The sequence below is a fragment of the Onychostruthus taczanowskii genome, unplaced genomic scaffold (genome assembly GCF_017590055.1).
Source record: "Onychostruthus taczanowskii isolate IOZ18803 unplaced genomic scaffold, ASM1759005v1 scaffold159, whole genome shotgun sequence".
Classification (NCBI taxonomy): domain Eukaryota; kingdom Metazoa; phylum Chordata; class Aves; order Passeriformes; family Passeridae; genus Onychostruthus; species Onychostruthus taczanowskii.
The window spans coordinates 309,867-337,513 of NW_024498784.1; the positions used below are offsets into that span (position 1 = coordinate 309,867).

Here is a 27,647-nt window from a genome sequence, read left to right on the forward strand (position 1 = left end):
CGTTACTTATAGCATCCCAAAATTTGCTGAATAAAGTCATCCCATCCTTATATTAATGATTTACTACTAAAGAAGTTCACTTTTCAATGCATAAATAATTCTAAAAAAAGGCAATTTAGTCACTGTGCCAGTAACATTTTCTCCACATGTGTGTATTCATTTTGGTTATCTGATCCTAAAATAAGGCTGGCTGGAGTCTGAAAATAGCAGGGGAGCACTCAGAGCTTCAGGTTCCTGTGCTTGCTGCACGAGTGTCCCCAGTAGTGTGTTTGGATGGTTGTAATTTTCCTGGTGGCTGGTAGTGGGCATGTTTTCTTAGAAACTGTGGAGTGTGTGACTTCCTACCCCATACTTCTCCTTAGCTGATAACTGGTTAGAAACAGGCCAAGTAGCCACAGTTCTGTCATGCTGACCACAGTGGATGGTCAGTACATCCACTTGGCATCCTCACAATTGGCTGTGTGTCCTCACTATTTCATTGCCACAATGCCTAGGCAGCACCCAAGTGGGAGGAATTTTTAATTTTTTGTTTTCACATTACTTCGGAATGCAAGAATGTGACCTCCTTCCCATGGAGAGCTGAGCATGGGATGAAGGGAATTGCCTGGGATCAGCCAAGTTCTGTGGCAGTCCTGGCTCTTCAGAGCCTCATGCAGTCCCTTATGGACAGAGCCAGGACTTCTTCACGCCTCCGTGACTGAGATCACAGGTGCACTGGTCAGCAGGCTGAGGTGGAGCCCAAATTCCTTCCTGCAGAAGGAAGTACCTCCAGCAGCCTATTTTCTTTTTCCTTGAGAGTAAATAAATTAGGAGATGAAATTAGACTGAATATGGATCAGGGAATGCAAAATAGGGAATTCATATTAGAGTTCTTGAAATACAAAAAGATAATATGCATAAATATGTCAGGCTGGTTATGTTGTAATATCCTCACATACTTCCTTTTATTTTACAGCCTGAAGAGAAGTGCCAGTCAGAGGTAAGAGCATGTCCTCTTTGACAAGCATAAATGACACTGTGCATTGTATTATGTCTTGCTGTTTTATTTCTCCTTGTTATGATGCAATAAAGTGCTCTCTTAAAACCCACAGATTCGCAAGCTGCGGAGGGAATTGGACGCATCCCAAGAAAAAGTGTCAGCTCTGACAACTCAGCTGACTGCTAATGTGAGTACAGCTCTTGAGAGCAAACATTAACCCGGGATGCATTTAATGCAGCAATTACCACCCAGGATTTTTAAGTGACAAAAATATTTCATGTGTATAACATTCAGCTCGTATTACTGATGTGTTTAAAGAAATAACTGCATGCATGTGGAGGACATGTCCAAAAATAACATCCTCTGCCCTACTAAGTTATCTTACATCTGTATTTAAAAACTAGGTTATAATATTAATTTGGCTTTGTACCTGCGTAAGCTATCTTAAGGTCCTGAGAAGAGACAGGGTCTTTTTTTATAAACAGTGTCTTGCTTTGACATTTGGGTGGGATGAGATACAGATAAAGATTATAACTGGTAGAAATAAAAGTTAATAGAAACTTGGACTGAAATGCATTATGTTTTTCTGTTGCATAAAGATGTGGGTTAATGGCATGATAAATACTACTGGCATAAGGGGCTCTGGAAACTGATTTAAAGTTAAGCCTGAAGAACTGAGATACATGACTTTTTGTCAGTGTTGACAATACTTCTGCTTGTTCCTTTCAGGAATTTGAGGGATAAGTAATTTAGGACACTTGGGGGGAAAAAATACTTGGAATCCAGGAGGTGTTGAGGCAATCCTATATGACCCTGAGCAAGTTTATTTGAGTGTTCTGTGCTGCAGTCACAGATAGCAGGAATCTGCAACACAGAAGCTTGCAAGGAAAATAAGCAATTCTGGAGTAAAGAAGCTGGAGATGAATAGTCAGCAGGTCAGACTATACTGACATCCTGGTTTATGGGAATGAATAAACATCAGAACATATGCTGCTTGAAGGGGACTTCCCTGTCCATCAGCTCTTGGAACTGGGGGAGTGCAAAGCGTGGAACAGGAAAGGACAGGTTTCACCTGCGCAGTATCACAGGAAAGGTTCGAGGGGAAGCCTGTGCTGTCCACTCTAGGCATCTCAGTGCTTCATCCAGCTTGAAAATGGGGCCAGAAAACCAAGAGCACAGTTATAACAGAGAAGTCAAAAGGGCTTTGGCTGCCCTTAGTTAAAACCACTTAGTTACTGTCCCAAGAGGAAAAGAAAACAGTCTAAACATCTTTCAAAAGTTAAATCTTATATTTGCCTTTCAAATACAAAGGGGATGGATACAGGCGTTGGTTTTCCCTCAGAAGCTTCTTTTATTTGTGGGAAAGCAGGACCAGATTCTCTTGCAAAGGTTTTTAATTATGTTGTTAAATAACCCAGCTTGTGTCCTTCACACAAAGAACTTGTCAGCTGAGCAGCTCATTTGGCTCTGCCTTGGCTTTATTGCTTTCTCCTTCACACAGTTCAGGGTCACTGGGCTGGTGCTCAGCACAGGCTGCTCTGCTCACTGCCTGGTCCAGCTGCTCTTCATCTGCCCAAGAATTTCTGTGTGGTTACTACCACTCTGTTTGTGGAGAACAGTTTTTATTGTACACTCCTGTATGTTTTTGTTTGGATTGGGTCATTTGGGTTTTTGTGGGTTTTTCTTATGGGCTTTTCTCAAAAAAAAAGCCAACAAAACCAAAACAAACGAAGTATATAATTTATTATTTTGATAATATTTTACTTAGTTCACTTTGCTAAAATTTTGTAGTGTTTTATTCATGCTATTTAAACTTCTTAGACTTGAGTCTGCCCCTGATCTGTCCATAAATTGGCAACAGAGATGTTGCTATAACTGTCCCAGTATTAAATTTCAGTCTTAAATTTCAGTCTTTAGCCACCTCCTTCCTGAGAACATCCTTTTTCCATGTAAAAGGCAAGGTCTGTTCCCAAAAATATTTAGTTTAATAAGTGCTGTTAGTTAAGACACTTGGACATTTCCTTTAGACACGATTCCTTTAAAAAAAGGCAGTTAGAACTTCAGCAATTCAAACGAATCTCTTCAATTTACAGTTTTTTCCCTGAATTTCCTTGCATAGACACTGCAGTTGTTGATGCTTCTCAAGCCATCAAGGGCATGAATTTGAAAACATTTTGCTCCAGCTATAGAAAAGGAGGATATATTTTTTTCCATAGCTCACTGAATGATTTTGAAATAGGAATGATGGCAAGATCCGGTTTTGAAAGAGCAACTTTTAAGGCTCAGGTTTTTAAGGCTCAGGTCAAAGCATTAAGGGTTTGTATCTGTTACTAATTCATGCACTCCTGCTTGCCCATTTATTTTTTGCTTTTGAAAAGTATTGCTAAGGATCCCTGAATATCAGCTTTGTTCTTTCGTGTTCATCCTCCCCAACAGAAGCTGTGCATTCTGTGTTTTTAAAATAAATATTTAGATTTTCCTATGTGTGTAGTGTTAGGTTTTGAATTACTTTTTGCCATTTTCTCACAGTCTCGGCTGTGCTTATTTTCATAGGGGCTGATGGGAATGAGAGCTGTGCATCCCCGTGTTATTGTACTGCTCATGTTTGTTTTCATTGTGAATGTGAGAACAGTTATTTAGCAGCAGTGTGCTGCTGCTGCTGAATGAGTCTGAAATAGCTCTGTGAAAGGTTTTTCTATTCTGTATTTTTTAGGTGAGAAAATATCTTTTTCTGCTTGGAAAGATTTCATGATTTTACTTGTTATTGTGCATATAGAATTCTTTTTAGTAGATAAATAAAGCTATTTTTTAATGGATAGTGTAGATTATTATGGCTAATGAGACAAATACATATTGAAATACACCTGTGATGAGTTATGTATGCATATGAGTATCCATAAAACAGTGCCATGTCATGGCTCTAGAAATACAGTTTCTTGCATTCTTTTCCATCTTCCCAATCTCCTTTTCCTTCTTTTTGCTTCTCAGTCATTTTCAATTCCTAGCTGATGTCTTTCATGTAATGGACACTGTGTTCTCCGTGCTTCTCGGGAGAAGAATGTTGAATCTTTTTTCCACAGAGTACATTTTTCCTTTCCTTGGGGAAAGAAAAGAGGGTAATTGGCCAAGCAGCAGGAATTTTGGATTATATGCAGCAAGCTGACCTTGGCTGGAAGTGAGGTACCCTCAAATATGGAAGTCTTAGATGCAGGTGCATTATCTGGCAAAGCATCTGTTCTCCTGGTGGGATATCCACAGTGAGAGCCTCCACCCCTGCGACTACCAACATCTTTTTGCCTTAATTATGCACAAAGGAAAATAGTAATTTAGTTGGAGGGAAATTTCTGCCTGACTCTTCTTTATAGAAAAACTTGATTTATATTTTATTGTTGGCAAGCATTTCCATAATGTGTTCTCCACTCATTTGACCTTTTCTAAGCAGTGTTGTTTTTTCTGCACCATTTACACAACAAAAAATGCCATGCACTGGGTGGACTGATGAAATACCTGCAGAAATACTCCTTTTTGGGGGAAGAGAACTGACTCCTCTTGTGTGGTTTGGTTTCAGGCTCACCTGGTGGCAGCGTTTGAGCAGAGCCTGGGGAACATGACAATCCGACTGCAGAGCCTGACCATGACAGCAGAACAAAAGGCAAGCTTCAAAAGGATTTGGAAGTCTTCATTTCTGTTTCCAGCATTGTTGCCCATGCTCCTTCTGTTGTTGTGTGGGGGAAAAAGTCACAAACATAAGTCAGTTTGACTTAGCTCCCTCATTTGTGGTGACAGAGTAAAATGTAAAAAATAATTTGTATGAAACTGCACTGGGATTTTGTGGCAACTGATCAGTTCATTCCTATCAATTGTTGCTTTGGACACAAGTCTTCAGTATTGGATGTTTCTCTAATATATTTCATCCCAGTGCATCCATACAGGGGCATGTTCGAAAGAAGCACTAAGAAGAATACTTACAAGACTGGCAGCATTGTGGTTTTGGACACTGTGCTTGAATAGACATTATTTCTGCATTACAGAATACATGCATTTTTTTTGTATCATAATACCCAAGCTGTTTTGCACCCTGTTGAGGGTGTGCTTCCCCAGGTATCCTAAACCACATTTTCACCTCTTTTTACATATATATTCCATAAATTCACTATGAACTATCAAAACTTAGATGGAAAAGCAGCTCCTTTGGTGTTCTTCTCCTGTGTACTATCATATGTTTTTTTTCCCTTATTCAAGGACTCGGAACTGAACGAGTTAAGGAAGACAATTGAACTCCTGAAGAAACAAAATGCTGCTGCTCAGGCTGCCATCAATGGAGTCATCAACACACCTGAGCTCAACTGCAAAGGTGAGAGACAAGCACCACATACAGGCTCCAGGGCTCTCCAGTAAGACGTTAGTCCTCTGGGTAATAGCTGATGTAACCATCGGAGTTACCCAGAGACCAGAGTCACCCACTAATTTACACTGTGATAAATTGCTGAAGGAAAAGTTTGAAGCATCTCAGATTTTAATCTCGTCACAAGAAACAAGGATTTCAAATACGCAATCCATCCATTGGGATAAGTGATTGTCAGAGTGCTGGTTTCCCAAAATATTTCTTCAGGATTGCATTATTAATGCCATTCATCAAATTTCCTAGATAATTTTGACGCTGCCTCCGTTCACATCCAGGTCCTGGAGCTCCTCAGCCCACAGACCTGCGGATCCGGAGGCAGCACTCCTCGGACAGTGTCTCCAGCATTAACAGTGCCACCAGCCACTCCAGTGTGGGCAGCAACATCGAGAGCGACTCCAAGAAAAAAAAGAGGAAGAACTGGGTAAGTATGTTTTAGCAGACTCTGAGGTTTTTGTGAAATTGCCAGGACACGCGCGGTGAAATCCACCCGGCTGCTCCTTCCTGCTTCGTGCAGCAGGTCAGCACAAGGACTGTGCACTGCTTAAATCCTGGGTAAACTCTCCTGTGAAGGCTTAATTGAGTTGCAAGTGATGTATATCCTTGTATTGACTCTTCATAGGATTGAATTTTAGCTTGACAGCTAAAAGGCCAGTCTTAAATCAGAAGTAGCTGTCAAAGATCAGTTCTGGCTAATAGGGTGTCCAGTCCCTTAAGGAAAATGGCATGCTGTCATTAAAGTAAAACAAACTCACAAGAGAAGATCATTCTTGTGGGTTTTCTTTTGTTTTTATCTCGCAGGGCTTTCTTATAGGTGAACGTATTAGACAGTTTAAGAACTCTTTGTCCAGCATTAACTTGGACTGCTAAGAATAATATAAAAAAACACTGGCCTTTAAAAATTTTTTGTGACGGACATCTCTTTTGGAAGTTTTTGCATTACTTACCTGTCCTTTCCCGTTTTTCCCTCTTTGCTTATCATGTACTATGTACAAGGTACCCTGTACTGGAGGAAAGGTACATTGTCTTCAACTCCATTTTCAATTAGACCAGAACCGCCTTAGTGACCTAGTCTGATTGTAGTTTGGACTGAAGTCCCTAGATCCTTTATTGTAGTCAGTAACACAATCCACCCCTTTCTTCCCACCGAATTTAAATCTCCCTGGATCTCCTGGGTATGCAGAAAAATCTGTAGAGATGCAAAATGTGGTTAGAGCTGGTAAAAGCTATTTGCTCAGTATTCTCTCAAAAATGTTGATGAAACTCCTGAACTGTAAGAAAGAGCTTCCTGAATAAGTTCTTGTTGTTCTCTCTTGTCTCAGAGGTTTCATTTTGGTATCTCTTGGTATTGCCAGCTGCTTCACAAAAGAAGCATTGCCACCCTTAAATAATTGGTAGAATGGAAACAACATCTTGTCCAAATCTTTCTTGTACTGTACGTTAGTATATAGACAAAGTAAATTGCTGTAACTTCTAAATTTCTAGCAACCCTTAGTTTGTGACACAAAACTTTTGTAGTCATTAAGCTTTGGTTAAGATAAACACTTTTTAAAATTCTTGTTTAGCTTCTATTCTATGTTATTGTAACCTAGTGGATATGGTCTTACATCAGCCTCCATTTCTCATTCATCAGATAACTATTTTTGAAGAAGGTTAAGGGAACATTTTTTATTATAAAGTTAAATAAATAAAATTTTGTGAAGTAGAAGAAACAGGACAGTATTTTTATGTTGTCATTAAAAATGAGTACATCATTGCTATGAAGTGAAGATTGGAAAGTAAAACACTACAGAGAAGAGTGAGTTGAATCTGATTCAGAGATTCTTTATTCCACCACTGCTGAGGAAGTTCTCAGCTAAGGTCTTTGTGTTCCATGTAGAAGCAATGCAGATGTCCATTCAGAGCTGAAACATCAGAGTTTCAACATTTCTCCTTGTAGGAGATTCTGTCTAACTTAAAAAGCTCATATTAAGCCAGCCTGTGTACGTAAGCAATTTTTGCAATGTCATTAAAAGGTGTGCATGGAGTATCCTGAGTGGTAGGGGAACCATGAGGATCATCAAGTCCAGACCTTGATTCCATGGGGTTTACCTTTTAGGGCTCCCTAAAAGTGAAACTTTAAATATCTAAGAACATTGTCCAAATGCTTCTTGAACACTGCCTGTTGAATTGTAACTTTGGGGTCGCAGCAGTTTAATGACTTGAATATTAATTCTTGTTTGGAAAATGGCAGTCACATTACTGAAGGTTATGGTAGTTGCAGGTAGGTAGAGAAGTTGCTGTCTTTTCAAGTGGTGAAATACCTGTTCCTGCAAGGAAAAATACATTACTAACTTGGCTCTTAGCCAAAGCACTCTGCATAAGCTAAGGAGAATATGTAATTTAAATAGTTAAGAGAGTTTGGATCTGGTGTCTTCCTCAGGTAATGAAAAAAAATGGCCATATGTGGTTTGAGACTCCTGGTTTTGGAAAATACAGGGCTCTGGTTTTAAAGTAACTGTTTGTCTTTGTTAATCATTGATTGTGTTTGTCTCAGAAATCCAAAACTTCCCTTACCAGTGGCTTTATCTGTTAAAACATGTCTTTTTTCCTTCCCCCATTTCCTTTTGCTTGCACTTCTTCCGGCAGGTCAACGAGGTAAGGAGGACCTACTTTAAACTCGGATGTACAAAGCTAACCCCCATTGACACCACTAACCCTTCCAGCACCATTAACCTGGGCTGGGCCCTGTGCCAGCACAGCTGCAAGCTGTCACCATGCTGCTGTAAAGCCTATTGCACTGAACAGAGTTTGCTGTCAAATAGCTCTTAAAAAATAGGAAGCATCCGTAGCCACTCCTATTGACCTTATTAATCTGATAAACTAGTTAAGGAAAAAAAGAGCTTTTTTATTTTTCACCCATGTTACTGTGTATGTGAGTATGGCTGTAGCATCTGCAGTACTTGCATGTTGAGAGTTTTTACTCTGTGAGGTTTTTTTTGCCTGGTTTCATTCTTAATGATGGATCTGCTGCTATGGTCTTCTTTTTTTTTTTTTCCAGTTACGCAGCTCCTTCAAGCAAGCTTTTGGGAAAAAGAAATCTCCCAAGTCAGCATCTTCTCATTCAGACATTGAGGAGATGACTGATTCTTCCTTACCGTCCTCACCAAAGCTACCACACCACAAGACCACTGTTTCAACACCACTGCTGAGAGCTTCTCATTCCAATTCCCTGTAAGTGATTTTTGTAATTTTTAGACAGAAAACAGCATGAAAGGCATCTTGCTCCATTGGTAGAGGAAAGGCAGAGGACAGAAATGCTGAATTCAATGTATTCAGAGATTTAAAGATGCATGAGCTGACTCCCAACCCAGTACCTTTCCATTAGTGTCCAGGAAGCCAAAAATCATTGCATCAGTACTGAAGTGTAAATATTTCATTGGGTTGCTCTCTCAGAATGTACTGATTATCAAGAATATTCATAACCAGGGTGACCTTGAGGTGCCAAATTAATTGGATCTCTTCTGTTAATTAAACAAACCATGTCAAATCTGGGATTTTGTTTCTTTTGTCTAAACACAGCACATACTGTATTAATCTGCTGTGATAAGTTCCCAATTTTATTGACAAATTCAGATAAAGGAAAGGAAATCAAATACTGTGGACTAGTGATACAGATGAGCTCATCTAACTGCTTGTGTCTGGTGGATGGAGATGATCCACTCCTCTTTCCTTCTGTAGCTCCATGGCCACCTGTGAAATAAAGTTTAACAATTTGAGTCTGAACTCACATTTGAGAATGTACATGGAAAATTTAGTGAAACAGCTTTTATGTTAATTCCATCAGTAGCTTTGTCACTAGAGCAGGATAAATAAATACAGAAAGTTGTAACAGTCAGTATTGTGAAACCCGTAATTAGCAGACAGCCTCCTGACCTTGAGAGGTCATGCAGAGCTTCCAGCCTGATTTCAGAACAAATGCATTGGAGTAGTTCCTCTCCACTTGTTTTCACATGAAGAGGTGAAAACAATAGCAATAGCTTCCAGCTGTATAACAGTGATGCAATGTCAGTAGCAGAAGATAATCCCCCATGATTTTTGTATCAAAGCTTCTTCTGTCTCTTGAGCCTAACTCAGTGCATTTCTGGTGACTACAGCAAGTTGTGCTTTACAACTCTCAGGCCAGAAAATTGTCAAATGATGATCCCATCTGTCATCAGCCAAAATGCTGTATGGGTACATCTCACCTTGCTATGGAAGCCAAAAGGATACATATGAACAAAGAGTAAATATGTGAACTGGGGGAAGGATAGAGAACAAGTAAAACTGGTGTCTTTTGGCTTACTGGTTTTTTGGTGGGGAAAACATCTGTCATGAAACTGATTTAGGGAAAGACATGTTAGGTAAAATTTCCCTTAAAGCATGCCATCTGCATGGTTGATCTTTATAGAGATGCAGTTACAAATGTGCTGGAATGTTGTGACTCACTCTGATTTTTTTTTTTTTTTTTTTTTTTTTTTTTGGTGGGTGGAGGGAAAAAAAAATGCCACCAAATTTTTTTTAAGTGTAAGTTCTTTAAAGTGACCAGGAATTTATCATGCTTGAATAGGTGTAGAGTTCCAAAGCCCTCCAGAGCAGTTCAGGGAAACCCAGCTGTGCACACCTGGTGAGCTTTAAATCTGTCTGTGAACTCATCAATCTCCAACCAACTGCTGTTAAATACCTGCACCCCCTTAATTTATTTAGATTTTGGCTTTAGAAGTTTTCCTTTATAGCAACTACCGTAAAAAAAATGAAGACTATCCGATAGTAGGTGATTTCAGAGAATTCTGTTTCAGGCTGATTTAAAAAAAATTACCCTCAGACATCTTTGTTTCACCAGACTCTAAAATATCCATGGCCTGTTTAATAGTTGACTTACAGCATCACTAATTCAATAAGCCACAACTGCTACCTGCTTCAAGCAGAATAAAAAGCATAATTCCTCTTCTGCTAATAAATCCCGGAGGAGCAGCAGAAGGAGAGGAACAAACGTGTGTTTGTCGGTGTCCTGCAGTATTTCGGAGTGCACGGACAGCGAGGCCGAGACGGTGCTGCAGCTGCGGAACGAGCTGCGCGACAAGGAGATGAAGCTGACGGACATCCGCCTGGAGGCCCTCAGCTCTGCCCACCAGCTGGACCAGCTGCGCGAGGCCATGAACAGGATGCAGGTGAGGAGCAGCCACCCCGCGTCCTGAGCCTGTGCTGCTGTGGCCAGCCACCCCCACAGTACCCATCTGAGTGCTAGCTAAAGGCTCTCTTTAACCTTGTGTTAAACCTTCATTAAAGGTCAGCTTGAACACCTGACATTGCTGCTCTCAGCTGCAGCTGTTTCAACCCCAAGACAGGATTTTGGGAAACAGCATTTTGGAGACAGCATTTTGTTGGCTTTCAAATGTTTCCACACTCTCTGCCTTAAGGTAGTTGCATTTCAGTGTTAGTGAAGTCCCACATATTTAGGTGTTTTAGGATACTTTGAAAAGTTTCACAGAAAGGACATTTTAATAATTAAAATCCTTAATTAAATGTGGTGGAAACAGCATTTCTGCTAAACTACCTTTTATTCTTAAATTTCTTATGTTGCTATCTTATAATCATGTTTTCGCTGTGCCTTCTAATGTCTGACTTGTCTTTTCAAGAGTGAGATTGAAAAGTTAAAAGCAGAGAACGATCGGCTGAAATCTGAAAACCACGGCAGCTGTAGCAGGGCTCAGTCTCAGGTTTCCATCTCCTCCTCTCCCAGACACTCGGTGGGTCTCTCTCAACACAGCCTGAACCTCACGGAGTCAACCAGTCTCGGTGAGTTTAATGAGAAGGGTGGTGGGGCAGGTTTTATCATGCACTTGGAAGGCTTGAGTTGGTTAGCCATGGAAAAATGAAAGCGTGAGGATTATTAACAGCTGAGGTGTGGAAATATGTCACGAGCTGGCACAGAGCCTTCTTTTAAATATCATCATAGGTCTGCTACACCCTTGGTCAGAGGTGTCCAATTATGACCTCAGCTCTGAAAAGTCATGTTTAAAGCCATTTAATGGTGCACATTTGCCAGGGGATATATCATAGGAAGGAAAATACAGAGTAACTGGCTAATAATTTTCAATGACCTTCCCTTTTTGAGAGGGCTGTGTGGCAGGGAAGTCAGTCAGCCTGGTTCTTGTGCTTTACCTCGGGGCATGTGAAGCCCAGACATGTTGTGTTTGACTACAATAAACCAGAATGGTCTCCATTGTAATTGAGCTCCAGCTGTGAAGCTGTTGATGTTTCCTGTCCACAGACATGCTCTTGGATGACAGTGGAGATGGCTCTGCCCGGAAAGAAGGAGGCAGGCATGTCAAAATAATTGTCAACTTCCAGGACAAGATGAAATGGAAGGAGGTGAGTTGTGTTTCATCCCCAGCTTTGAAATGTAGGTGATTTCAGAATGTGTGAGGGAACTCAAGCTTGCAAAGGACTTTCAAGGATTTTCTCAGGAAAACAGTTCATTGGTGTGTTGATAGTGGTAGAGAGGGCACTTGGCTAACTCCAGCTTCCTTGGAGCTGCTGAGAGGGACCGAAATGCCAGAAGCACCAATCTTATGGTAGCACTTGACAAATCCAAACTATACCATAGGGAGATATATACCATATCATTCTAGTTCAAGTTGTCCTCTCTGGCACAAGCACCCTGTTTAGAATGACATCTTTCAGATGTTTTCCATCTACAAGTACATGAAAGAATCCTAAGTACCCAAATAAATTGCAAATATTGTAAAGTTACATCCTGTCTCGTGTGTTTAACATACTACATGCATGAATGTATTACACAGTCCTTGACAAGCAATGGCCTTGCTATCTCACATTTTTGAGCACCTTTAAAAGTGTGTTTAAGGAGTAACTTCATGTCTTCCTGAGGGGTGGAATCTGAATGATCAGAAATAAAATGGACTCAGAAGCTCTTTCCATTAAATACCTACTTTGCATTAATTATTAGAACCCTGGATAAACAGTAAAACTGCTGCTGATTGACTGCAATCACAGCAAGTTTTAGTAACACTTCAAATCTTATGACAGAAATTAGTTTTCTCTTCAATTAATGTTTCACAGTGTAGAAAACCAGAAAAATTATATTTATTCTCATTTCTTTTATCTGCCTTGAAAATCACTTACAAAATGCTGTGATATATCAAATATAGTATATAAATATAAAGTCTCTTTCTATATTACTAGAGCCATGCATACATTAGAGCCATGTATAATTTATCTATATATATAGGTTTCTGTGCTCACAGCAGAATTTCTAAAAATAAATAGGATAAACCTAGCAAATGTAACATCTTTAATAGTGAAGTCATGGAAGAATGAACTTGACATCTACTTTTCTGTCTGGAATATTCCTAAGAGACTTTCTGTCTCATTGCTAAACTGTAGTCCTCTCTGAGATTTTTGAATTGTTCATGGATTGATTAATAAATACCTTTAACTTAACATCACAGCCACCTGAGTATTGTTTAGGTTTGTGACTCCAACACTGTGGAGAAGGTTTATCATGTGAAAAGAATTCCATATGCCGTTCAGAATTCACCATATAGAGTAGTAAGGATGCACCATTATTTAGAAGTAAAAAGGGAGTGGGCAGGGAAGCCAGCATTTTAATTACATTAACCACGCTTGTCTGATAGAGTTATTCCTGTGCCTTTAGGATTCCAGGCCTCGCACCTTCCTCATAGGCTGCATTGGAGTCAGTGGGAAGACCAAGTGGGATGTTCTGGATGGGGTTGTAAGACGCCTGTTTAAGGTCAGTGGGTACAAAATGCTGCGAGCTCGAGTTCTCCTGTGGGGGTGTTCTGATGGTTCCAGGCTGTATTTAACTTTGTGCATTAAGCAGTGTCACGGCAGAGAACAAGCCCCCAGGGCTGCCTGACTTCCCGTGTCCCTTTCCCACCCCAGGAGTACATCATCCACGTGGATCCCGTGAGCCAGCTGGGGCTGAACTCAGACAGTGTTCTGGGTTACAGCATCGGGGAAATCAGGCGCACCAACAGCGCAGAGACCCCGGAGCTGCTGCCCTGTGGGTACCTGGTTGGAGAAAACAACACTATCTCAGTTACCATCAAAGGTAATTTCACCTGACCTGCCTGGTGGAGTTTTCACTATTGAGTTGATCCGAGCTTGCTGTGTCAAGAAACTCAGAGGAGTAAAAACTTTTTATTTTGCTGCTTTTTCCTCATCCTACCATTTATTTACTTCCTGCTATTTTCATTTGATAAAGTCAGCACTTAGTGTATGCTAAGTCTGTAATTTCAGCAAGTTTTCAACCTGAAGCTCTAGGAAAAATGACACACTTCACAGATCTTCAGTTGTCCTGGAGAAGACTTCACACCACAAAGGATGCAGTGGAGCTGTTTGAGCAGCAAAGTACTTTCCAAATGAGTGAAGCCTCAAGATTTCATTACCTCTTTATCACAGCTATACTTATTATTTCCTTCATTCAGGGTTAAAAAAAAATAGATCTTGACTCATTTGTTTGATTGGTCTTACTGAAGGGTCCCTCCTTAAGTACCAGGAAGGAGGGAGCCCAAATTGTATGAAACTCCTTAAAATCTGGATTTCTCAAAATGTATGGTTTTCATAATTCCCATCGATTTCATTCTGTAAGACTTAGGAAACACAAATTTAGTATTAGTGTTTCTCATTTGGTTTCTTAGGGAAGAACTTTTTTATGAAAACTATGCTGTGAAACTAAGTTCAGGGTAAAGCCCTCAACTGTTGCATTTTGAACATATATCAGTTTGCTCAAAGTTAGACCAGTGAAATCTGCAGACAGATGGTATTTGAGAGCAGTGCCAAACATTCTTCAGATCAGCTTTGAAATTTGACTGAAAGCAGATTTTTGAATATTGGTGTAAAAACCAGGTAACCTTGTATAGCAAAGCAGTGGGCAGGAAGACAAAATAAACTGTGAAATACATCAACTTACTGAGGCTTGACATGAACCCAGGATATTCTACGCATATAAAATGCATTGTCCAGTCATAAATCCTAACTGAAATATTGCATAAGGTCTAACTGTGTCTGCAAAGCTGCAGTTTGAGTTTATATTTAACTTGCACTGACTTGACTTGTGCCTTGAAGGTTCATAAGTGATAATAGTTTTCAATAAAAAAGAAATGTATTTAATCAGTTTATGGAAAATCACTTACATATACCTTTGAGATATAAAGCTGCCGAGATATAAAGCTGCCTATATAAATATTTAATATTCCAAGTAATCACTGAGGTGCAAACATTTCTCTGGGTGATCTGCCAACTTCGCTTCCTGCTGTTTGTTTTGAAGCACTGTGTATTTTTCCTAAGCCAATTCTGCCTAAAGTGACTGCTGACATGGCATAAATGCTTATCAGTAGGAGTTTTCTGTTAGAGGAGATAACTATCAGCATACAGAGGAGGAGTTTAATTACAAGCATTTGGGAAAGTAGGGGGAGTTGATGAGAGCTGGGAGTTTTTTGTCTAGTGATCCAAAAGTAAACAGGTACATTCACGGTGAGTGGGTGGTGAAATGCTGTAAAATGGATGGCTTGTGCATGAAAAATGTAGCCTGAAATCCTTTGGTGTGGCACTTCCAAAGGGCCTTAGGGATGCAGCTGAGGACTTAAAACAGGCTGAAGGAGGATCCAGGCTAAGCCCACGGGTCACCCCTGCACTTGTTTCCCAGGTTTATGTGTGCCTCTCTCAACCACGAGGGATACTGGGGTGGGGAAAGGGTTTAGCTCTGAAGTGAAGAGCAGCTTGATCAGGTCCCTTTGTATAAAAACTGGAAATCCCCCTAAGAGAGGCGTGTTTCCCTGCTGCAGGTATCTGTGAGAACAGCCTGGACGGGCTGGTGTTCGAGTCGCTGATCCCCAAGCCCATCCTGCAGCGCTACGTGTCCCTGCTGATGGAGCACAGGAGGATCATCCTGTCCGGCCCCAGTGGCACGGGCAAAACCTACCTGGCCAACCGCCTGTCTGAGTACATGGTGCTCAGGGAGGGCAGGGAGCTGGCTGAGGGCATCATCGCCACCTTCAACGTCGACCACAAATCCAGCAAGGTGAGCACGCGCCTTGCACTCCTTGCACAGCCACGTGTCCAAAATGAGAGACCTTTCCTAATCCGTCGTTTTGAACTTAGCTTCGTTTTCAAAGCGTTCTGTTTATCCTGAAGGAAGCAATGCTTAAAGGTTTTCAGATTCAATTGATTATGGGTCTGGAACAGCAGGCTTCCAGGTGTGTATTTAAACACTTAAAGGTGTCATGATTTTCAAGTGTTTAGGAGCCTGAGAATTGCCCAGGAAGATAAACACCTGCATAAAATTCCCAGAGACTTGAGCAATCCCTATTGCATGTGGGCACTTTTCCCAAAACCCTCAAATGCATCTGCAGGCTGTCAGGAGCTTCTGCAGCTGCGGTTATCAGCAGTTGTAGTCTTGTGCTGGGTTTGGAGGGGCTGTTGTGCAGACACATTCCTGGGCAGTAAGGCATGTCTTTGCTTTTTTATGTGCTACTGGTTTTGATGAATATACTTCCAGTGATCACCTAGATTAAAGAAAAGAAAGAAAAAAAATTTGTGTATTTGATGGCCTTAGGCATATTTTCCTCTGGAGGAAAGGGATAGTTGAAATTGTGTTGTAAGCCACTGGTATGATTTCAGACATGCTTTAAAGCTGCTGAGAGCATTTCAACACTCATCAGCAACACCAAAAGCTCATCCTTCTTTCCATCATTACTGAAGGCATCCAGATTTGGCCTCTGATGAGGGATGGTTTGTTCAGATTAATTTTGTCATCTGTATTTTGATGGAAACACAGTTGCAAGATCATAAAACAAATCTGGCTGGAATGCGGAGTTTGGTTTGGTGTGGGGAGAGTTGATCAAGTTCCTGAAAAGAAACAAAAATACGTTTCAGACCTCTTAGGTCTGACATTGATGAATAAAAAACACAAACTAAATTACAAAATATTACCCCTCTTTAAGCCCATACCTCACACGGGATTTCTGGCACAGTCTCTGAGTTTTCGGCATAACCTACAAAAGAGAAAGAAAAGTATATCTTGTGTTTTCTCATGGAAAATGTGTGATTTGTTAGGTGTCAGACTCTTTTGCTTTAGATTTTGTTACCAAGCTTATTTATCTTAATTGATTTTTTAAGAAATGTGAAGACAAAGAAATTTTTTTTCTTCTTTTCTTTATATCTGCTTTGCAGGAGCTCCGCCAGTACCTGTCCAACCTGGCAGACCAGTGCAACAGTGAAAATAATGCTGTAGATATGCCTCTTGTCATCATTTTGGATAATTTGCACCACGTTAGCTCCCTAGGAGAGATCTTTAATGGACTTCTAAACTGCAAGTACCACAAATGGTAAAGAAATAGTATCAGTACACATTGCAAATGCTAATCCTGTGCTCAGAGCACTGCTCTTCCAAAATTCAATCGCACAAAACTAATGCCTACTTTAATTTAGTAATGTGGAGGAAGATGACCAGGTTGTCTATATTGTGGACGGTGCTTCAGAGGGATCGTTTTCCTTCATAAAATTATCCATTTTTCTGAAATAAGTAATTTAAAAGTAGCTGTATTTGCTTCATGATATAGATCATTAGTAGTAAAACCCCATTTGTAGTGAAAGGTCCTGTTTTGGGACTTCTGGTTTACTTCCAGAATTTGATCACAGAATCTCAGTAAAGAATTTGGTGATAAGCAACTACAAAACCTTCTTTGACAAAAGAGTTTTGAATGACATTTTTTAATGTTTAGGTTTGACTTAAAACTTGTTTTTCAAAGTTCACAAGTTTGATTTGCTTGATTTTTTTCTCCCAATAGTCCATATATTATTGGCACAATGAACCAAGCCACCTCCTCCACACCTAATCTTCAACTTCACCATAATTTCAGGTACTGTTTATTAAAGTTTCTCATTTATGTTTGTGGGCTGGCAAAGGAGTAATGGCTACTGAGTAATTTAAAATTGTTCTTATCAGCTGAGATAGCGAAGTGAGAGAAAAATGCCATTTGCTCCTGGTTGCTGCCCTGACATTTTCAGCTTGGTTAAGGTGCTGTCATTAAAGGAACTGGGTTCATAAAACTTTTATTTTTTAGAGGATTGTTAAGATACTTGATTTTCTACCAGATTTTCAGTAAGACAATATTTAGGTAAAGCAGATTAATGAGAAATGAGTTGAAACAATGCACAATAAAAAACGGCTCATGTAGTGAAATATTCCAAAGTAACTTCTGCTGAAAAACATGTATGACTGGAATAGCCCATTTTGATCCTGACAGTCTGGAAATAAGAAGAGAAATGTAATCAGGAATAGTTAGACTCAGTAGCATGGAAGAGAAATAATGTCAATTTCTGCTGTTGTGCCATAGATGGGTGCTATGTGCAAACCACACTGAGCCAGTCAAAGGCTTTCTCGGCCGTTTCCTGAGAAGAAAGCTGATTGAAACAGAGATCAGTGGCAGGATGAGGAATGCAGAGCTGGTCAAGATTATTGATTGGATTCCCAAGGTCTGGCAACATCTGAACAAATTCTTGGAGGCTCACAGCTCCTCTGATGTTACTATTGGTAAGTACTCTGCCCAGGCATATGTAAATATATGTATTTTATTTCCTTGTATATCAGGCATATCTTTGTATACTTCCTTGTGCTGTGTCACATAAAAAAGGCTTTCTTTAAAACCCTCCTTTTAGATGTCATCACCCTAACTGCGCTTGTGATTTGAGTGTAACATCTGAATTTCCCTCTCCAGGTCCACGGCTCTTCCTTTCCTGTCCAATAGATGTAGATGGTTCTAGAGTTTGGTTCACTGACTTGTGGAACTACTCCATCATTCCGTATCTTCTGGAGGCAGTAAGAGAAGGGCTGCAGGTGAGCAGGCAAAGGGAAAAATCATAGGTGTAGAATGGCATCTGTTCAAAAGGCAACAAAACTCAGTAGTAGCAACATTTTCTGTGGATACAACCTCACACATTGAATATCTGCATGTCTATGAAAATGCAACCAGAGTTGTCCATAATTTCATGCAGAATTAGTCTCTTCAAGCACTTTTGAAGTAGAGAGTGGAAGAAGTGGTTAGATGCCAAACTGCTGATGTTTGCAGTGGGGGGAGTTAGACGTACAAATACCTTTCAATACTGAGTTCCAGAGGCACACCTTAAAATTATCCTGTGCATCAGAAAAATATGCTTGTCATCATTAATTGTGTTACACAGGATTTTCCTTTGGAAATCAAATCTTTCAGCATAGGAACAAAGCTTTGCACGGAGACAATGTATACATGAGTGACAGGAGCAGTATCAGTGACATTTTGATTACTTCTCTGGATTTAAGATGATTTTTTTAGTAGATTACTTTATTTCTTTCAGAGAAAGAAATTCTTTCAGAGAATGATGTGAAATCATCATTGATTGTCTGTGTTTAGTAATTGATTCATAATCTGGAAATTTGGAATAGTTTTTGGTGTCTGTATGACTGTGAAGCTTGTTGGAATCAGGAGGAGGGTTCAGCAGAGAATTGCTGTGGACTTGCCATTTAGGTAGGGATAAAAAAGGAGGTTTTTTAATAAGCAGCTCTTTGTTCACAAAATAAGCCCAGCAGCATCTACTTTAAAATATGATTTAGAACTAATCTTTTAGTAATGGCTTCTTAAAAAATCGTGAAATGCATGAATTCTCCAAGATTTGGGTACAATTTTGGCAGCTGCCATTTGAAATTTGTCACTAGTTGGGGACCTCATTCTCTTTGGGACAATTTGGGACTCATAGACATAAGGAAGACAATAGGTCCTGGAGTACACTCAGGAACTTTGCTAGAAATGAAACAGGAGAACTGTTTTACATGAAACTTGTTTTAAAGGAAGGTAATAGGAGCTAGGAATCTTTCCAACCTAAAAGAAGAGAAAGGAGAGCAGGTGATTTTGCTTGCTCTTGAAATGGTACTGATACTCACAATAATGCATGGGCTCCTTGTACTGGGTTTTGGAGATCTCATGTCATTGATCAGTATGTGTGGAAAGCATTGAAAAATTAGTAAAGGAAGTGGAGAGAGAGTAACTGATAAAACCATCCTTTTGCTTCCTTGTTCTGCCCAGTATCTCCATCTTTCCTTAGGGTATTTGAGTGGCTTGTGTTCCAGGTGTAAGGACTTCAGTTTCTCAATGTGCTTTAGATTCTTTATCCCCTTCAGCCCCATTTCCCCAAATTGCACTAATTCATCCCTACTTAAATAATTTTCTTTTATTTGGTTGATGGATAAGAAGATGCACTTTAGTACTTGAAGTGTAGCCAGAGCGGTGCTAATGAACAAGTTAATGCTAGAAAGCTCTGTTTCATCTGGGGCTGTTCTCTGTTCCTCATGCCCACAGAGACTCCTCTGAGAGCACATCTTCTTTCCTGAAATTGCCTTACAGAAAGGAAAGGAAAGGTGGACTCCTAATTTTGCTCTGATCTCTGTGGATCTGCTCTCAGCTATTTTTATATTTCTGTTTCTCATTTAGAGAATTATTTTGGGTCAAATACAAACAAACCAAATTAATCCGTACAATAATTGCTCCCATGGGAGCTGACTTGTTTTGTTCTTCAAAACAAGGATGTGAAAATTAGAAGGTTGTATAAAACCTAAGTTCTTCCTGCTTGGTCTATCAGTACAGAATGCAGCACCAACAAGAAGAGGACCCAGAGTCCCTGAGGCTTCCTGCCACTGTCAGTCATACTCCAGTGATTTTTCTTTCATGCTTTGTGGAGCAACCTGTTCCATCCTTGTCCCATGACTTGCTCCCTGGTAAACGTGCTAGTGGGAGGGGTGGACAGATGTGGTTGCCATGGAGGAGGGTTGGTGAGTAATTTAGTCTCTTCTTAGCTCAGATCCACTCAGAGTTTTGCAGGAGAAAAAATGTGAAAATACAAAATCCTCGCCACTTACCAAGTGACGTGTATCATTGTAAATTTGAGAACAAGGTTAAAATAGGAAATCTGGTTTGCCCCATCTTGAAACTGGGAAGATAAGGTAGCAGGGCTGAAGGATGAAGGGTCTGGGCTGTGGAGGAGGCTCAGTTTCAGATTGCCTAGCACCATCTGCTGGCACCTCTGCTCCCTCCTGCTTCACAGCACACCATGGCTTGGTATTCACAGCACTTTAAGACTTTGTGCGTGCAAAATCTAAACACACAAAGAACATACCATGGAGAAATATTATTGAGGAAAGTGAGATAATCCTAGATCCATCAGAGAACTGGTGAATTTCTTTGCTAGACCCTTGTGCAGGTGGATAAAGGTAGGGGACAGTGACAAAATGTCAGAGACAAGCACCAGTTGCTGAAGGATGTTGATGATGATGTTTATAAAATGAAAATAAATGTTTTAAAGCCTCTTGTATTTATGCTTTTGGAAGTCATGAGGCGTTTAAATGAATATGTTGTCTAGCTAAGACAAACAGAATAGAACAGGGAGAATACATTGGGATTCAGTAGTGCAGTCTGTTCCATCCAGAAAAACGTTTTTGAAGCTGAGCTGTCCTACTTAGGAACCTGAGCATGGACAAGTACTGCTGGTGCTTTTTCTTGGTTGAATGTGAAAAAAATCTGACTTTAAAACTTTATGCCTTGACATCCATCATTCTTGCCTGATGACAGATCTCACATTTCCTCCTCCACATTCCATGGATGGCAGTTTGTAAGGCAGCTGCCAGTGCAATCCAGATGTCAGCACTGATGGCATCTTTTGTGTGCTGACATTGTTTAAGTTGACTTAATTAGGTGATGTTATTTTGAGGCGTTTCTTCCTTCAGCTGGTGCCAGGAGAAGGGCACTGCAGTCTCAGAGGTAAGCTCCTTTGAAATCAGTGCCATGGCAAAGGGCTTTGTGTGTGTTTAGGGTAAGGAAACTCTCAGTTCAGCCCTGCTTGCGAAGTGTTTCCTGCAGCACAAGAACCATGGCACATTCATTTTGGTTAGGTAGGCAGTGGATCAGATGGTTGGAATGTTTGACATGGTTCTATGCTCTTTCAGTTGTATGGGAGGAGAGCGCCCTGGGAGGATCCTGCCAAGTGGGTCATGGACACCTACCCCTGGGCAGGCAGCCCCCAGCACCACGAGTGGCCTCCTCTGCTCCAGCTGCGGCCCGAGGATGTGGGCTTTGATGGCTACTCTGTGTCCCGGGAAGGCTCCACCAGCAAACAAGTTCCAGTGAGTGATGCTGAAGGAGACCCTCTGGTAAGCTCTCATTTCTGAACAGCAAAACCATTTCATCTGCCTTGTTTCTAGGGACTGGAAACAGGAACGGGTCTGTGGCTGTAGACTAATCCCTTCAGTCGTCTCATTTTTTCCTTTACTGGAAAAGCTATGTTTTACCAGTAACTTGAATGCTGCTATGATTTACAGTCAATACCTCTGTTCTGAGTCTCAGTATTATTGCCCCTGCTTGTTTCTCCCTTTCCTTCCTGGCCACTGGCAAAGCAAACTCCACTGTAGCTGTCATGTGGAGTTAATGTTATTCCTGCCTCAAAATACAATCATGAACTTCCTTGGCTCTGCAGATGAACATGCTAATGAGACTGCAGGAGGCAGCCAACTACTCCAGTCCCCAGAGTTATGACAGCGACTCCAACAGCAACAGCCATCATGATGACATCCTGGATTCCTCTCTGGAGTCAACGTTGTGATCTCCCTCAGACAGGAGCTGTTTCCACTTGGCAAGAGCCTTGATCACAGACTGATGAAAAGAGCACGTTCCTGGGCTGGGATCTCAGTATTAAGAGCTGCAAGAGCAAGACACTTGTAGCAATCTTGAACCTGGGTGCAGGCAACCCAAGTGACCTTTTTATTGTTTTTCTTTTGACAATGATGAGAACTGCAATCCTGAAGATGTTAAAAATAATCATCATTACTAAGTTGAAGGGACTGGGGTGGGGGGGCAGTTTCACAGCTGTGAAGAAAGCAGCTTTGTGCCATGTACCCTCTGGAAAGAAAGGGGTGAGGGAATATTTGTCTATGCTGCTTCTGACCAAACACATTTACGTGAGGGCTGGACTTTTACCAATCAGCTTTGTGGGTTAAACTCAGCTTCATATAGTTCTGGTGCTATAACAATATTGCTTGCCTCTGTAATAATACTCAATGAAGGCAAAGCTGCAAAACAGGGAAGTTTGAATAAATATTAAAAAAAGAGAAAAGGAAAAAAATAAACTAAAACAAAAAGTGCTGCTCTCCTTGCCAGTCTGAGACCTTGGCTTTCTTTCATTGTGTGTTTATAAAGATTATATATATTAATAGGAATATATAAAAATATGTATACAGTCTGAACAAATTAGTTTTTTTTCAAACACTGTGTAGCAATCAATCCTGCTACAAACGAAAGATCAGGTAGCCTTCTGCTAGTCAGGGCCCGGTTCTCTTCCTACTTTCATCCACACCACCAGGTGGGCTGACTTCTGTGGTGTTTACACCCCACTAATCCACCCTTTTAGAGGAGAGGGGACTTCCCTCCTTCACAGAAGTCAATGGCAGGGCTGTGCCCCATGGAGTCCTGCAGCTCCAGAGGACCCTTGGCAGTGCACAGGCATGGTGAGCTACACCCCTGCAAAGGGATGAGTTAGACTTTCAGTTTTTAATTCTTGCCATGAAATGTGACAGCTATTTTTAGAAAACTTTGGGTTTTGTTCAGAGGTTTCATTCCAATCAGCACAACCATAAGGGGGTTAATTAAAATTCAGCTCTATGGCAATTCCAGTGCTACTCTGGTGACAATACTTACTTCCATGACTTTTCTTTTTAATTGCAAAGTGAAAAAAAATTTAAAAATAGCATTTCAGCAGTATTCAGGTCTGGGAAAAAAAAGATAATGTACTGAGTACTGTGTCTTTTGAGTTTAGCTGTGCCATGCTTTTGAGTTGTGGCAGAGCTGTGAACCTGGTTTGGTTTCTCCTCTTCTGTGAACGCACACACCTACATGATCAGTGTTAAGGCTTGTACTTGTGTTGGGGAAAAAGAAAACACCTCCCAAAGAGTTGCACTTTCCTGGTGACACCATACCCCCAGCACATCAGCTGTACCTCAGCCAACACCTCACTCCTCAGGAGGGATTCGTACGAGCCTTTCCAGCTCTCCTCTGGTGCTGACTTTTAAAAGTGATGCCTTATTTTGTACTAATTGTGTTTGATTAAATTAGTGCTGTATATTATGGAATTTTATTTAAAGAAACAGGGCTAAAGTCATCTCTTGAAATATCATAAGTTGCTGTGAATATTGTTTGTATGAGATACTAGAATTTGTTTAAATGTGATAAAAAAGGAAGGAAATGAGATAACGTTTCAGGTTCATATCAATCCCCAGCTAATAAATCGCTGGAGAGCTGTTTTATGCAGGAGGGACAAAAGAAGCTTTTCAACTCTGATAAATTACAGGAATATGCTGGTTTTTCAATGTACAGGAAGAAATCTTATTGCAAACACTTTTTCAAGAGCTTGTGGGTTTAAAGGAACATAACAAACAAGTTGGTGCTTCTGTGGCTCAGCTTGAGAGGATGGTTTTATTGTACCTCATGACTTTCTGTAATATAACTGTACTTTGTCTTACTAAGCTGGTCTTGAATCTGCTCCTGTTACAACTTTTAAGTGCTGATGACTTTTTTTTTTTTTTTAAGGAAAAATTTAAATATTTTAATGATGGGAGGAAGAGCTTGGTGTTGTTACTGTTTTAACCTTATGAACTCTGATTTCATTATTTCACTGAATGGAATAACAAAGGCTACTCAGCCAATTTGCCTAATCCAGTTCTTGGTACTGTAAAAAATGGGTTAGATCTGTATGGAATCAAATCCATAGCATGCTGATGATGAGTTTGAGAGAAGTTAATTTTTCCAGTAGTCTTGACAATTCTGCTTCCCAGCACTGACTTTACCTGCTACTACTGTGAATTTTGGTACCTAATCCCCCAACTGAATCCGTGCAGACAGAGCATGTGCCTGTAAAAAAAAATCCAGTTGCAGGGCTAGGGCTTTAAATGGACTTGATATCCTAGAAAATGTCTCAGTTGACCTTTAACTAAGTGCTAAAAGACATGTTTAAAGTAGTGTTTTATTTGTGGGGAACGGGGTATTTTTTTTCCTCATGTTTAATCCTGTGCTTAAGCCCAGGAAGACATTTCTATTATCTCTTCTTTTTTATTGACACCAGCTTGGTTTAAAGTGAGAGAGGCAATTTTGAATAGGCTAGTCATTCTGAGCATCACAATATTCCGTGTCTTTTCTGAAACTTGGGGAAGCAGGGTTACCTGTTGTGCACACGTCTTAGTTTTTATCAAGATTTTTCATAGATTAAGTCTTTCTTTAGGTGACTTTTCTCATTTAAGGCTTTTTCAAAAACACTTCTTTTTTTTTTTTTCTTTTTTTTTTTCCTTTTTTCTCCTCCTTACAAAGTTGGCTTGTTTAAAAAAAAAAAATCAACAAGAAATGCAAGATTCTATGCAACATTCGTGTTGAGTTATAAATTGAGAGAATGAACCATTTTCTTTCCTTCAGAACAGCCAAGAATGATACAGGCCATAAATGAGATGTGGGTTTTTTGGGGGGAAGGGGAGGGAGGGGGTTGGCTAGCCTTTTTTGTACATTTTGAAAGAAGCAAACTTGATATTTCATTGTTGATGCTTAACTTCAATATTATGTGTATGAAATCTTGTCTAAATGTGGCAATTTTCTTTCAAGAAAAAAATAATATACAAAAACAAAGCAAAAAAATCTTTGTTGATATTAAATGGAAGGTTGCTGTTTTGATCTAGTCATTTCCAGTGGAACAGTTTATGAAATATGTTCTATAAGATGTACATTTTTTCATTGTAACATAGAAATGTAAATATTTGATTAAAAGTGCTGCATTTTGATGAATTTTTTCTAGCCATTTTTAAAGAGAAAACTAGGAATTGAGTATTTTGTGTACGTTTATGATGTTTTCCATTTGCTCCTCTCCCTATTTAATTTTCAGTTCTCATTTAGGATTGGAATTTGTGAATGGTCTGTTTGAGATCATGCCTCCCCTTTCTCACTCTGCCCATTTCTACCCCTTCCCCACCCCGTGTCATGGAGAATAAAGCTGATGATTGTACCAGTCTTAAATTATTCATGATTCAATAAAATTGATGCCTATTTATTCAGATTTGTGGCTTCCCAGAACTTTTTATCCCTTCCTAATCACCATTTTATAATTTTTCATTTGCAGATCATGGGGTTTGCTCTTTTGGTTTTGCTGGCTTTATTAAGTACCTGTGAGGAGGTGCCAACAGCCCTCACCTGTCCATCCAGTCTGGCCTGGAATGTTTCCAGAGGCGTCTCCCACCCCTCTGGACAACCTTCACATTCCACACAGTATTCCAATTTTCTCTTCACCCATTTGATAGAGACATTATGGTTATACAGTAATAAATACACTATCAGTAAAAACATGCAGGAAACTATTATCCTTCATGACAAATAAATACTCTGACTAAAAAAAAAAAGTAAAAGTTCTCTATTCAAAAAGAATAAACGCAAACACCTCTGCACTTAAAATCTAGGGGGTTTGGGGTTTTTTCCTGGAGACTTACTTCTTCATGTTTCTTTTTTGACAGTTCCTTGTCCACTTATCACCTGTTTGAATGATTAATGTTGGTAGGACATATTCACATGTGAAAAAATTCTAAGAAAATAGAGAAGCTCTGCTGAAAACTGATGATTGGCATTCAAGTTTGTTCAATCCAAAAATACTCTTAATGACACAGAGCTAAATGGTAAATGGTAGCTCAGAGCTGGTCTGTAATGTGGGCATTGTCTGTCCTCCACAGCAATTTTCCAGAGGCAGAATTGCTTTGGACATGCTCAAGCACATTTTTCTGTGTTCTGTAAACTTCCTTTGATTCACAGAATGGCATATCCTGGACTTGCTCGTGGAAAATGCTTCAGCCATGATCTTGAACAGTTTTGAATCCATACTGGACTGCTAAAATGCTTATTATCTCTCAGGAATTCTTCCCTTCCTTTCCTTCTTTGGCTGCCTTATCCCTTTCCCACATTATTCTTTTCTCTGCTCTATGTACATTGTCTTGACTTGAATTATCTACACTTATCTTGACTTTTTCTTTCCTTTACCTCCTCTTCTCTTTAACCTTTATTTTCCTACTTTTTGTTTGTTTCCAACATCCTATTTCATTTTATATCCTTCCTGGATCCATCTTATCATTTCTCAGTGCCATAAGATTAGTGCTGACTTCCTTTCTGCAGTGGAAATGGGAAATTCTCTGGAGTCATTCTATAAATTCAGTCTGCAGCATGTGACATGTTTTTATACCTTTCTCATTCCTCTTCCCTTTTCCACTGGTACTTTGGAGTAGTCGCCTCAAGAACCAGAGAGGAAATTCCTCCTGATACCCTGCAGGTTCCCATCCTCCATTCTGCACTTCCTGTCCATTTCACCACTTTACTGATGCCCTGGATTCTGACATTGATCTCTGTGGTAGCCAAGGGTTATCTCTGGTTTCTAATGTGGGTGTTTAATCTGGGCTTTTGGGGGTTAGAGCAGAGCACAGCAGCTTCCATCTTTGCCCCGGCAGTGGGGCTGACTGTAAGCAAATCCTTCCCCATCATCATCTCGGATGGCTTAGCCACACACAGAAATCCATGTTCCTCTCTCCTTCCTCAATCATAGGATGGTTTGGGCTGGAAGGGACCTTTAGAGGTCATCTAATGATGACCATCCAAATCCCTGCAATGAGCTGGGACATTTTCTGTAAGAGCAGGTTGCTCAGTCACAGGTATTTCTGATTTGCTCAGAGGCTCGAGAGATGTTACAGGGAGTGGAGACCATGGTCTGGCTACATTTGGGTAATTTCTCCTCCAGGAAGTTCAGCCATGTGGGGCTAGCCAGTTAGGAAGTCTGAAGGACCTTACATGAAATGGGATCCACAGGCAGACGGGAAGAGGTCGTGCTTCACAGGTCTGGTGATCTGCAAGTCAGGGAGCCTGAGTATGGCCAGGACTGTGCTGTGCTGCTCTGCCCTGTGCCATGAGGACAGGCTGGCCTCCAGACCTGGCTTGTGATGCACAGAGCCCTTGTACATAGGACCAGCTCAGGCCACTCTAACAGAGAGACATGCAGCTCCTGCTGGGCATGGGGCTGAGCCATCTGTGTGTCCTTGGCTTTGTCTAACCATGCAGCAAGAAGGTCTCGTGGGTCTATCCTTTCTGTTTGACAGCAGAAAGGGTTAACAGAGTT

The 27,647-nt window shown here is 40.4% G+C and overlaps 1 protein-coding gene across 6 annotated transcripts in view; it reads left to right on the plus strand.

Annotated features, from left to right (window-relative positions):
* The window catches only part of NAV2 (neuron navigator 2), a 206,466-nt gene extending 180,910 nt beyond the window's left edge, over nt 1-25,556 (plus strand). For all 6 annotated transcript variants that reach the window (XM_041399202.1, XM_041399198.1, XM_041399197.1 and 3 more), the window contains 19 exons: nt 956-979; nt 1,092-1,166; nt 4,548-4,631; nt 5,222-5,333; nt 5,660-5,805; nt 8,010-8,018; nt 8,422-8,594; nt 10,417-10,570; nt 11,039-11,198; nt 11,674-11,774; nt 13,078-13,173; nt 13,326-13,494; nt 15,230-15,465; nt 16,617-16,771; nt 17,234-17,305; nt 17,783-17,979; nt 18,164-18,282; nt 21,418-21,621; nt 21,945-25,556. In XM_041399202.1, the coding sequence (XP_041255136.1) occupies nt 956-979; nt 1,092-1,166; nt 4,548-4,631; nt 5,222-5,333; nt 5,660-5,805; nt 8,010-8,018; nt 8,422-8,594; nt 10,417-10,570; nt 11,039-11,198; nt 11,674-11,774; nt 13,078-13,173; nt 13,326-13,494; nt 15,230-15,465; nt 16,617-16,771; nt 17,234-17,305; nt 17,783-17,979; nt 18,164-18,282; nt 21,418-21,621; nt 21,945-22,070 (2,412 nt within the window). In that variant the 3' untranslated portion in view covers nt 22,071-25,556. The remainder of the gene's footprint in view (nt 1-955; nt 980-1,091; nt 1,167-4,547; nt 4,632-5,221; nt 5,334-5,659; nt 5,806-8,009; nt 8,019-8,421; nt 8,595-10,416; nt 10,571-11,038; nt 11,199-11,673; nt 11,775-13,077; nt 13,174-13,325; nt 13,495-15,229; nt 15,466-16,616; nt 16,772-17,233; nt 17,306-17,782; nt 17,980-18,163; nt 18,283-21,417; nt 21,622-21,944) is intronic.
* The last annotated feature ends 2,091 nt before the right edge of the window (nt 25,557-27,647 follow it).